Genomic DNA, 12,149 nt, shown 5'->3' with positions numbered 1-12,149 from the left:
AATTTTTTTCCAGAGTGGTTGTACTAGTCTACATTCCCACCAACAGTGTAAGAGGGTTCCTTTTTCCCCGCATCCTCTCCAACACCTGTTGTTGGTGGTGTTGCTGATGATGGCTATTCTAACAGGGGTGAGGTGGAATCTTAGTGTGGTTTTAATTTGCATTTCCTTTATTGCTAGAGATGGTGAGCATTTTTTCATGTGTTTTCTGGCCATTTGAATTTCTTCTTTTGAGAAAGTTCTGTTTAGTTCACATGCCCATTTCTTTATTGGTTCATTAGTTTTGGGAGAATTTAGTTTTTTAAGTTCCCTGTATATTCTGGTTATCAGTCCTTTGTCTGATGTATAATTGGCAAATATTTTTTCCCACTCTGTGGGTGTTCTCTTCAGTTTAGAGACCATTTCTTTTGATGAACAGAAGCTTTTTAGTTTTATGAGGTCCCATTTATCTATGCTATCTCTTAGTTGCTGTGCTGCTGGGGTTTCATTGAGAAAGTTCTTACCTATACCTACTAACTCCAGAGTATTTCCTACTCTTTCTTGTATCAACTTAAGAGTTTGGGGTCTGATATTAAGATCCTTGATCCATTTTGAGTTAATCTTGGTATAGGGTGATATACATGGATCTAGTTTCAGTTTTTTGCAGACTGCTAACCAGTTTTCCCAGCAGTTTTTGTTGAAGAGGTTGCTATTTCTCCATCGTATATTTTTAGCTCCTTTGTCAAAGATAAGTTGCTTATAGTTGTGTGGCTTCATATCTGGATCCTCTATTCTGTTCCACTGGTCTTCATGTCTGTTTTTGTGCCAGTACCATGCTGTTTTTATTATTATTGCTTTGTAATATAGTTTGAAGTCAGGTATTGTGATACCTCCTGCATTGTTCTTTTGACTGAGTATTGCCTTGGCTATTCGTGGCCTCTTGTGTTTCCATATAAATTTAACAGTAGATTTTTCAATCTCTTTGATGAATGTCATTGGAATTTTGATGGGAATTGCATTAAACATGTAGATTACTTTTGGGAGTATAGACATTTTTACTATGTTGATTCTACCAATCTATGAGCATGGGAGATCTCTCCACTTTCTATAGTCTTCCTCAATCTCTTTCTTCAGAAGTGTATAGTTTTCCTTGTAGAGGTCTTTCACATCTTTTGTTAGGTTTACACCTAGGTATTTGATTTTTTTTGAGGCTATTGTAAATGGAATTGTTTTCATATATTCTTTTTCAGTTTGTTCATTATTAGTGTATAGAAAAGCTAATGATTTTTCTATGTTGATTTTATATCCTGCTACTTTGCTGTAGCTATTGATGGTATCTAAGAGCTTCTGAGTAGAGTTTTTTGGGTCTTTAAGGTATAGGATCATGTCGTCTGCAAATAGGGATATTTTGACAGTTTCTTTACCTATTTGTATTCCTTTTATTCCTTCTTCTTGCCTAATTGCTCTGGCTAGGAATTCCAGTACCATGTTGAATAGGAGTGGAGATAGTGGGCATCCTTGTCTAGTTCCTGATTTTAGAGGGAATGGTTTCAGTTTTTCTCCATTAAGTATAATGCTGGCTGTAGGTTTGTCACATATAGCTTTTATAATGTTGAGGTACTTTCCTTCTATTCCTAGTTTTCTTAGAGCTTTTATCATGAAATGGTGTTGGATCTTATCAAAGGCTTTTTCTGCATCTATTGAGATGATCAAGTGGTTTTTGTCTTTGCTTCTGTTAATGTGGTTTATTACGTTTATTGATTTTCGTATGTTGAACCACCCCTGCATCCCTGGGATGAAGCCTACCTGGTCATGGTGAATAATCTTTTTGATGTGTTGTTGAATTCGGTTTGCCATTATTTTGTTGAGGATTTTTGCATCAATGTTCATTAAGGAGATTGGCCTATAGTTCTCCTTTTTGGACGTGTCTTTGCCTGGTTTTGGGATAAGTGTAATACTGGCTTCATAAAATGTGTTTGGCAGTTTTCCTTCCCTTTCTATTTCGTGGAGCAGTTTAAGGAGGGTTGGTGTCAGTTCTTCTTTAAAGGTCTGATAGAATTCAGCAGAGAATCCATCAGGTCCTGGACTTTTCTTTTTGGGGAGACTCTTGATTGCTGCTTCAATTTCATTTTGTGTTATAGGTCTATTCAGGTGATTAATTTCCTCTTGGTTCAGTTTTGGATGATCATATGTATCTAGAAATCTGTCCATTTCTTTTAGATTTTCAAATTTATTTGAATATAGGTCCTCAAAGTAGTCTCTGATGATTTCCTGGACTTCCATGGTGTTTGTTGGTATCTCCCCTTTTGCATTCCTGATTCTACTAATTTGGGTTTTTTCTCTCCTCATTTTAGTCAGGTTTGCCAGGGGTCTATCGATCTTGTTTATTTTTTCAAAGAACCAACTTTTTGTTTCATTAATTCTTTGTATGGTTTTTTCAGTTGCTATTTCATTGATTTCAGCTCTTATTTTAATTTTTTCTCTCCTTTTATTTGTTTTGGGATTTGCTTATTCTTGTTTTTCTAGGAGTTTGAGATGTATCATTAGGTCATTGATTTGGTATCTTTTTCTTAATCCACAGTCGCTCCCAGTCAGGTCAAGGGAACTAGTCACACTGGTGGTGAGAGGCCTGGCCAGGGCTCTGCATACAGGTCCTAAACAGCCACGTGCCTTGAAAAGGAACCACAAACCAGAAAAAGAAGACTGAGTTTGAAAGTTCTACATATTGTTGAAAACTTTGAGAAGTTTTCAATTTCTGAAAGGACGTGTTGACAAATTATTAGCTTTATAGTATGACATCTTTTTTTTTCTTGGTGGGCTGGGATTTGAACTCATGGCTTCACACTTGCAAAGCAGGCTTGAGCCACACCTCTAGTCCATTTTTCTGTGGTTATTTTGGAGTTGGTATTTGGAGAGCTATCTGCCCAGGCTGACCTTGACCCTCGATCCTCCTGATCTCAGCCTCCTGAGTAGCTAGGATTACAGGTGTGAGCCACTGGCACCCAGCTATCATACAACATATTTAAACCTGTGCAAAATGAAACTTCTTTGAATTGTAGAAATCTTTAAATTTGTTCTCATTCAATAGATACAGGCAACACACTATAAATCATGCATTTTGAAATAATCAGCTATCATAATATTCCTTGCTGTATAATGACTTTCAAATGAATTACTGAAAAATAACAAGTACACAGAAAGTTAAAAATAATGTAGTGTATGTTTAAAAGTCACTACAAGAGTGAATTTTTTTGGCAGTACTGAGGATTGAATTCATGGTCTTGTGCTTGATAGTGCTGTACCACTTGAGCTACACCCCAGTTATTCTGCTTTTAGTTATATTGATATTTTACAAACCTGGAATATAGATCATTTATGACTTAATACAAGAGAATTAAAATTTACATTGATTTTGTGTGTGTGTGTGTGTGTTTGGGAAGAGCCGAGGGTTGAACTCAGGGCACTCTAGCACTCTCCCAGCCTTCCCCTTTTTTTGAGATAGGGTCTTGCTAATTTTGCATGGGCTGGCCTCAAACTCACTACCTCCTGCCTCTGCCTCCTGAGTAGCTGGGATCATAGATATGGTTTTGTTTGTTTGTTTGCAGTTCTGGAGCCTCATGGTTCCTAGGCAGGTGTCTACCACTTGAGCCACACCTCCAGCCTTTTTTGCTTTAGTTGTTTTTCAAGTAGGGTCTCACATTTTTTGTGTCAGCTGGCCTGGACTACAATTCTCCTACTTATACCTCCTGCATAGCTAAAATGACAGGCACATGCCACCATACCCAGATTTTTGATTAAAATGGTATCTTACTAACATTTTTGCCCAACTGACCTCAGACTTTGACCTTCTTGTGCTCCACCTCTCAAGTAGCTGGGATTATAGCAGTGAGCCACTGTAACTGGCTAGCCATACCTTTTTTTAAAAAAATCTTTTTTTCCTTTTTAAAGATATTCTTTTTGTGTTTGGCTATTATGTGTCTAGGTATAAATCTAATTGCATTTATCAAAGTTGGACTCATTAATTGTCTTGCATATGTAAATTAATGTTTTTCATCAAATTTGGGGAGTTTGGGCCATTATTCAAAAAAATTATAACCACTATTGAATCCCCAATTTGAGGTGGTATATTAAATGAAGTGTGGGACACTCACTGAGAGAGTTCTGGGTCCTGAGATTGGAACATGTCTTGGATTCAGAGAGAGCTTAAGCCCACCAGGCACAATGAGCACCCCTTGACCTCACGAGCAGCTAAACTGCTGAGTGAGTGTGCTCCTGCTTTGCTGATACTCAACCACAGGAGGAATCGCAAAGACTTCATCCTAAATAGGAAAAACATCCAGACATGAAAGGAAATACACCTTATGATTTCTTTTATATGAAACTCTAAAAAAAATGAAACTAAGCCAAAGTGAAAGAAATTAAGGGAGAAGTTCCCAGGTGGAGTTTAAAAGGGTATCCATTATAAGTCAGGGATGGTAGTGCACACCTGTAATACCAGCACTGTGGAGTCTGAGGCAGGAGGGTTGTGAGTTTGAGGCCAGTTTGGGCTACATCCTTGAAAAGTCAAAGATGCCCATTCTCACTGCTATTATTTAACATAGCAATGAAAACCCTGGCTAGAGCAATCACACAAGAAAAAGAAGGAAAACATCCCAGTCAGAAAGGAGGAAGTAAAATTGAGCTTGTTTGCAAATGACATGACCTAGTGTACAGAAAAGGCTGAAAACTAAGCAAAACTTGTTCGAATAAACAAACAAATTCAGCAAAGTTTCACTATATAAAACATACAAAACTCAGTTGTTTATCTACACCAACAGAAAACTATCTGAAAAGGAAATTAGGGAAAGAATTTCAATTAAAATAGAGTAAAAAAAAGAATACAATATTTAGGAATAAACTTAACCATGGAGGTTACACACTGAAAACTACAAAACATTAATGAAAGAGATAAAAGAAGACACAAAAATGAGGGGGAAATCCTGGGTTCATGGATTAGACTATTTTTCCTTTTTTCTTTCTTTTTTTTTGATTTGACTTGGGTTTGAACTTAGGGTTTCATGCTTATAAAGCAGGTGCCCTACCACTTGAGCCACACCTTTAGTCCATTTTGTTTTGGTTATTTTGCAGGTGGGGTCTCAGGAGCTATTTGCCTGGGCTGGCCTTGAACCATAATCCTCCTGATCTAGGATAACAGGCGTGAGCCAGTAGAGGGCAGTACAGGAGGGTGTTTCCCTGCTAATCCTAAGGCCTAACAGCTTGCCTATACAGCCAAAAGGGGGCATGGCAAGGGTGTTGCAGTAATCCAGACCTTCTGCTGGGCCACCAGGGGAAGTGCTCCCTCTCTGACCTGGGTGAAAATGTCTGCTAGAGTTGCAGAGACTTGCAACTTGCAAAAAGTGCAGCACAGCTCTTTGAAAAAGTTGTCACTGGACTAGTACCACCTGGAGCCAGAGTTCCACTTTGGCAGTAGCTTCCTGGCTGCATCCATGGAGAGCTCAAGGCAGCTGGGATGCATGAGGGAAGTCCAATGGGCTGCCAAAGAGGTGCCGTTTGGCTTACAGTCTTCCACTCAAGGCAGTTAGGCACTAGGGAAGGGTCTAAAAACTGTCAAGGAGTCAAATTGCCCAGCAACCAATATCTCAAGGAAAATAGACACGAAAAGGATGCTTACAATATAGGCCTATCATCAACACCAACAGTGCTTTAGCAGTATTTCACAGTGTTCTAACAGTATCAACTCCTGTCCCAGTGTTCCAAGGGAGAGGTAGGTCCCTCTGGTTTGTCTTAGTCTAAGGCACAGTTCCTACAACGGTGGCATTTTCTGCCTGGTCCTAGTAATCCTTCCTACTCCCAATATAGGCTTCTTGGTAATAATGGCTCCTTATCAATACTATTCATAGATTGCTTTGCAAGTCCTTTTTTATTTTTTGGAACACAATCTATCACCTTTCTCTAGTGTGCTAGTGTTTCTTCTCCCATACCAACCCCGATCATAAACGTCATGTGAGTAGGTAGGGAATTTTGTCTTTTATTTCATGTTTGGATCCCAGCATCTAGAATGATATCTATTGCACATCAGGCTTTCAATAAATCTTTTGTTTGTTTTCAATGTGTTTGTTGAATGAATGTAAGCAATGATCTATTTTTCCCCAGTAGTTATCTGTTGCCATTATGATTGATTTAATACCGTTTTACCAGCAATTTTGCACTTTTATTTGGAATGTATTAAAGAATGGCTTCCTGTTATAAGTGTCAGCAAAAAGCAAACAAACTTGCTATGAACATGGAAATCCCAGATAATCAACATAAAAATGTACTGAAAGACCCACGTGTTGTGACAATTCAGCAAGAAGCAATGTTGATGTATAAAAATCAACAGCTTTTCTGTATATTTCTGCAACTACAACACCGGTGTAACACCTGAGAGCCCCCACCCCAGGCTCTGTGGGCGTCAGGATGGGGCTCACCCGTAGGTCTGTAGGTGCGGTGGACAGCTCTGTCACCTGTAAGCAGGGTGACCTGGCAAGAGTCTGGTTTCTCGTGTGAACATGAGGATATCGATAATGACCACCTTGTGGTGTTTTGAAACTTAGATGTCATAACCTGTGAATAAGCAACCAAGAGCAGGTTACTAAGCCCTGAGCAAGTGACAGCGGCTGTTATGTTTAGAAGACACCTTGTTGTTTTACATTGGATGAGTCATGTAGACATCACATCACTCTGAGGTCGGCATAACCATTTCCATTAAAAATAACAGGCTCAGGTTGGTGGAGCCTTGTCAGGCCACAAGCTGGAGGTGACCGAGCTCTGATTCAAGAGCAGGTGTGATTTGTTTCTAGTCTCAGGACTAGCTGATAGCACATCTGCCTAAAGCCAGCATTGAGTTGACCTGTCCCCAAATACACAACGGTACCTTGGGAAGTGATGGAATCTTAGCGTGTGTCACATGTATTTTGAGTTTCTAGTGCCTCTTCAGATCCCTTGGGTCAGACAGGCTCCTGGCTCTTTTGTCCTTAGGCTGTCTCTCTTCTGGGTCTGATATAATGAATTCCAAGAGTCAGATTTTGCCACTAAAAAGAGTTTGTTTTTCAGATTCAGGCCCCAGCACTTTGAAACACAGCAACTCTTGTGAAGAAGGAGCAGGGGGGCCTCTGTGCATAGGAGTTTTACCTGGAAAAGAACTTCTCTTTGAGCTGGGCACAGTGGCTCATGCCTGTAATCCTAACTACTCAGGAGGCACAGATCAGGAGGATCCCAGTTCGAAGCTAGCTTGGGCAAATAGTTTGCAAGATCCTATCTTGAAAAAAACCCATCACAAAAAAAAAGGCTGGCGGAGTGGCTAGAGGACCTTTGAGCAAGCTGAAGTCCTGACTTCTAAACCCCAGCTCTGCCAAAACAAACAAACAGACAAACAAACAAAAAAACCCTTTCTTTGACTGTAGACCCCTCTCCAGAGCTTCAGAGCAGAGACAAGAGTTCAGAAAGAAGCAGGTCCTAGATTGGCGTGGTCAGAAGCAGTTCTTGATCCTCCTGCCCTGGAAGACCCACACTTAGAGACATTGCCACTCCTAGAATATACTGCAGGCAGTTGGACAATGGGAAGTTTGGGCCAGCTTTGAGAATAGAGGCATGAGCTGGGAAGGCCCAGGGCAGATTGCCCAGGAAAGACCACTTCATTGCAGAGCTCATGAGGCTGGTCTGCAGGTAAGGAGTACATAGATAAGAAAATTCCGTTATCCTCCTGTTCCTTGATGGCATCACTCCCTTTTTTTATTCTTTAGAGGTGCTGCTCTGCTCTCACACATGGTATCACCACCTGAGACACTAGTGATAAGTTCATCTTGACTTCAGAGAATCCCACAATGATGTTACATGTACGTTTTCTAAACTTATTTTTGATTCTAGGAAATTTTAAAAACTGGATATTAAAGACTCAGTGACTTTCCAAGTGATACCCAATTGGAGACAGAAGGAAACCACAGTGCTGTTACTGTCTCACAAGTGAGTCACCAAATGGATCTTACCAAAAGGGCTTTTTGAGACACATCTAATTAAAACAAAGTCCTTGCCTTAAAGCACCACATTTCTTTCACTAGGCTTTCTGTGGATTTTCTATACCAGGAAGTAAACATTTAAAAGAGAAATAGATAAATGATGCACATGGAGTATTTTTCTGTAAGTTATTTTTAGTGAAACCATACTATTTAATTCTTTGGTAAACTTTAATCAAACTATTCCTTTGTCTTTATGTCTAGAAGACCGTGTATTTTTGTTAAATCAATCTCGAAAAGTTTATGTCCATTTAGTGAAAAATAGAAGATTTAAGCCCATGAGCATTTCAGAGTTACATAGCGATGAATAGGCTACTTGAACGTGTTTCTCAGGCCTTTTCAAGGCCTAAAAGGCTCTCTTTCTTCAGAGCCACTCTGCAGCTGGGTCTGTGAGATTTGGGGAAGTGAACCTAGGAGCTGTGAGGCTGGCTCATCTTGTGACCCTGTCCTCCTATCTCCCCAGCTGAGCTGTCACTGTTCTGTGCAATCCCCAAGAGCCACAGAAAATGAAGCTACCTCAGGTGAGCTCTTTATTTCTATCCCACTTTGTAGTGGATCTACGAGGCTTGGAAGGGTCTTTGCATTAAATGGAAAAGGAGACATAGAAGAAGATCAAGTCAGTCTTGAGGGAAAATGTACAGTTTCCCCATGAGCTCTGAGGTTTGCTCTCTGCTCTTGATAGATAACCTTTGTTAGGGTAAATAAGTTCATCCACTTACCAGTTTACTAAAATTTCATGAATATGAATTGAATTGTATTGAATACCTTTTGTTTAGCTCTTGGCCTAAAGTTATAACTGTTAACTTTAGTCTGTGCATAGTGACGTATACATGAATCTAACATATGGATTTTCTAGTATTACCTTGAATTACTGTAGAGACCCTAGTTGCCAATAAGTGTGGTATTTTGCACTCACCTCTTTTCTAAGGCTTTTGCTACTACATTTATCTAGGATTTTTATTTCTGTATTCACAAGTTAGAACATACTGTTCTTTCTGTTTCCCTGTCCAATTATGTTACCATGGTTACAGTCTCATTAAAATGCAAAGGGAATACTTTCTTGCTCCTCTTTTTTCTTTTCTAATAACTTAGAATGAGAAAAAATGTTACATGTAGATTTTCACCTACATGTGATTTTGGACCTTTTGAAGACTTTTTGTAGGACGATTTGATTATGAAGCCAATTTATTAATCATTTATTAATTATCATAACCCTATGCTCAGTTTGTGTTTATATTAATGCAATTTTTGTGACTACATTTTTATAGAAAATTGTTAATTTTTACTGGCATTTAAAAATATATTTTCCTGAGCTCTTCAGTAGACTTCCGTTAGAACTTCAAAGGCTTTATTCCCTCTGCTATATTGATAATTTTTTTATTTTTTTCTTGGCAGTATTGGGGTTTGAACTCAGAGCCTTGCACTTGCTAGGCAGGCAGTCTACCACTTGAGCATTTCCCCCAGGCCTTTTTTGTGTTAGTTATTTTTCAGGTAGAGTCTCACATCTTTGCCTGGGGCCAGCCTCAGACTTGTATCCTTCTACCTGTGGCCTCCTGAATGGCTGGGATCTCAGAGATGCACTACTGTGCTAGGCTTACTGATTGAGATGGGGGGGTCTCACTAACTTTTTGCTGAGGCGGTCATGAACTGGATCTTCTTGATCTCTTCCTTCTGAGTAGTTGGGACTATGGGCATGAGGCACTGCTCCTGGCCTGATAATTCCTTTTTTGATCAGCTTTTGAGCACTATTTTAGCATAAAAATTGCTGATCAGAAAGGTTCAAAATATACTTTAGTTGGCCCAATCTGAAACCTAGAATTTTAGGGTGAGAATCTTAGCAATTTTTTGCCTACATACGCACTTGTCATATATGTACTCTCTGCCTCTGCACACCCATCTGTCAGCACCGTTTGGTGAAAGTAATATACTTTCTCCCTTGAATTATCTTGGTGCCACTATGGGACATCGGTTTACTACATACATATGGGTCTGTTTCTGGATTCCCTTTACTTGTGATGAAATGTTTGTCTTGCTGCTAATACCACACTGCAATGATGAGTATCTCTTTACACAAGTGTTGAAATCAGTAATGTGGTTTTCCAACTTTGTTCGTTATTCAAATTCTTCTGGATCTTCACCTTTGCTTCTTTATAGAAAGTTGTTTTGTTTTTTAAAGACTCACTGAGATTTTGATTTTGACTGCATTTAATCTGTAGAGACTATAGAGTGAAGGATAGTGTAGATTAGTTTGGAGAGAATTAGCATCTTGGTCACATTGGGCTTCCAGCTCATGAACACAGCATCTCCTTTTAGTTCAGTGAAATAGAGGGTTTGGTGTGAAAGATAACTTTGTTCATTTGTTTTTTGTGGTACTGGGCTTGAACTCAGGGCCTTCACCTTGAGCTACTATACCAGGCCTATTTTTGTGAAGGGTTTTTTGAGATAAGGTCTTGCAGAACTATTTGCCTGGGCTGGCTTTGAACTGTGATCCTCCTGATTTCTGCCTCTTGAGTAGCTAGGATTACACACTTGGGCCACCAGCACCAGGCATAAAAAAGGATAGTTTTAAGAACTGAAAGGACTTAGTCTCTCTACCCTTTGAAGCTAGACTCCAATGAGATGGTGGTGGCAGGACCAATGGTGGAAGCTATTTCAATAATCCTGATTCTAGCAGGAAACAATTTTAGGTGTGTTAACAGTTACATTGAAGTCATCAGACTTTTTAGTGTCTTTTAAGGCAGAGGCAGCAGTATAAGTGTGGGAGTTTTCCCCACAGCCGTGTCAAAGTTTTAAAATTTTACCAATGATATTAAAAAACATCTCCACCTAATTTTATAAGCTTTTCATGGTGAGGCAGAACACTTTTTTTTTAATCTGTGGCTTATTTGTATGTCTTTTTTATTGAACTGTGTATCCTTTGTCCCTTTTTAATTGATGTGCAGATCTTTAAAGATCTTGTCCAGTACATCATTGGAGCTCTTTTTCTATTACATAAGTTGCACAATTTTCTAGGACCTTTTTTTTTTTTGCCATCTTAATTACTTTTTGCCATAAGACATCAATTTTTGTGTTGTCAGATTTTAGCAGTTTTTTTTTTTTTTGCAATACTGGGGTTTGAACTCAGGGCCTACACCTTGAGCCACTCCACCAGCCCTTTTTTGTGTTAGGTATTTTCGAGATAGGGTCTTGCGGAATTAATTGCATGGGGCTGGCTTCTAACTGCGATCCTCCTGAACTCTGCCTACCGAATAGCTAGGATTACAGGCATGAGCCACCAGCGCCCGGCTGCAGTTTGTTTTCTTTTATGATTCCTGGATTCTGAGTCTTTTTGGGCATTTCCTTTTAGAACCTGTAAAACATGGTTGATTTTATTTCATCTTGAGTATATTTTAATTTCATACTGCTCTATAGTATGAGGTATAGGTCTGTCTTATAAATTTTATTTCTTGTTCTTTCTTTGCACCACTGGTCAAACTTTCCAATATAGGATTTCTACTCTCACGGGGAAAGTTTTGCATATTAAGTATAAAGGATAATGTTATAGTAGGGTTTCTTCAGGATAGCTTTTTGCATCAAATTATGAATGAGCCCTTCTTAGTATGTTAAGAATTCATCATTATAGGTATTAACTTTCATCAGAATCCTTTACTGTATGTGATTGTGTCATATTTCTCTTTCTCTGTTACTGTGGTGAATAATACTGATTTCTAATGAACTCAAACTTCCATGACTCAAATCTAAGTAACTTCATCATGTTTTCCTTTTCATATATGTATTGATCCATTTGCTTATTTGGACTCAAAAATTCCTAGGGAAAACTAAGCATGAATACATAAACAGGAAACATTGACTAACAGCTAGTGTTAGGGAGCTGACCTACTAGATACTGAAATTTTTTATAAGCCCTCAATAGTTAAAGCAGTTTGGTCTTGGTCCATGAAATGCACTGACCTAGGGAACAGAAAAGAAAGTCATAAGTAGACACAAATACTTTTTATGTCTCTTTTTTGTTTTTTGGTGGTACTGGGGCCTAAGGTCAGGGCTTTGTGCTTGCTAGGAAGGCGTCCCACCACTTGAGTCACACCTCCAGCCCTCTACAGTTTCTTAATTAGGATACAAGTA

General features: G+C 39.0%; 2 protein-coding genes across 14 annotated transcripts in view; one reads left to right on the top strand and one right to left on the bottom strand.

Annotated features, from left to right (window-relative positions):
• LOC141415543 (uncharacterized) overlaps positions 1 to 12,149 on the bottom strand; it is a 340,659-nt gene that overhangs the window by 62,065 nt on the left and 266,445 nt on the right. The gene's annotated exons all lie outside the window — the stretch shown is intronic.
• The window catches only part of LOC141415544 (zinc finger protein 782-like), a 96,405-nt gene that overhangs the window by 24,148 nt on the left and 60,108 nt on the right, over positions 1 to 12,149 (top strand). The window contains exons 2-3 of one of the 11 annotated variants that reach the window (XM_074052393.1): positions 7,882 to 7,977; positions 8,491 to 8,548. The exons of 9 other annotated variants lie outside the window; for them this stretch is intronic. In XM_074052393.1, the coding sequence (XP_073908494.1) occupies positions 8,534 to 8,548 (15 nt within the window). In that variant the 5' untranslated portion in view covers positions 7,882 to 7,977; positions 8,491 to 8,533. The remainder of the gene's footprint in view (positions 1 to 7,881; positions 7,978 to 8,490; positions 8,549 to 12,149) is intronic. One more of the 11 variants, XM_074052399.1, reaches the window with a different exon arrangement.

This window comes from Castor canadensis, chromosome 13, assembly GCF_047511655.1.
Source record: "Castor canadensis chromosome 13, mCasCan1.hap1v2, whole genome shotgun sequence".
Lineage (NCBI taxonomy): Eukaryota > Metazoa > Chordata > Mammalia > Rodentia > Castoridae > Castor > Castor canadensis.
Note: the sequence above shows the minus strand (reverse complement) of the source record. Positions and strands in the feature narration are given on the sequence as shown.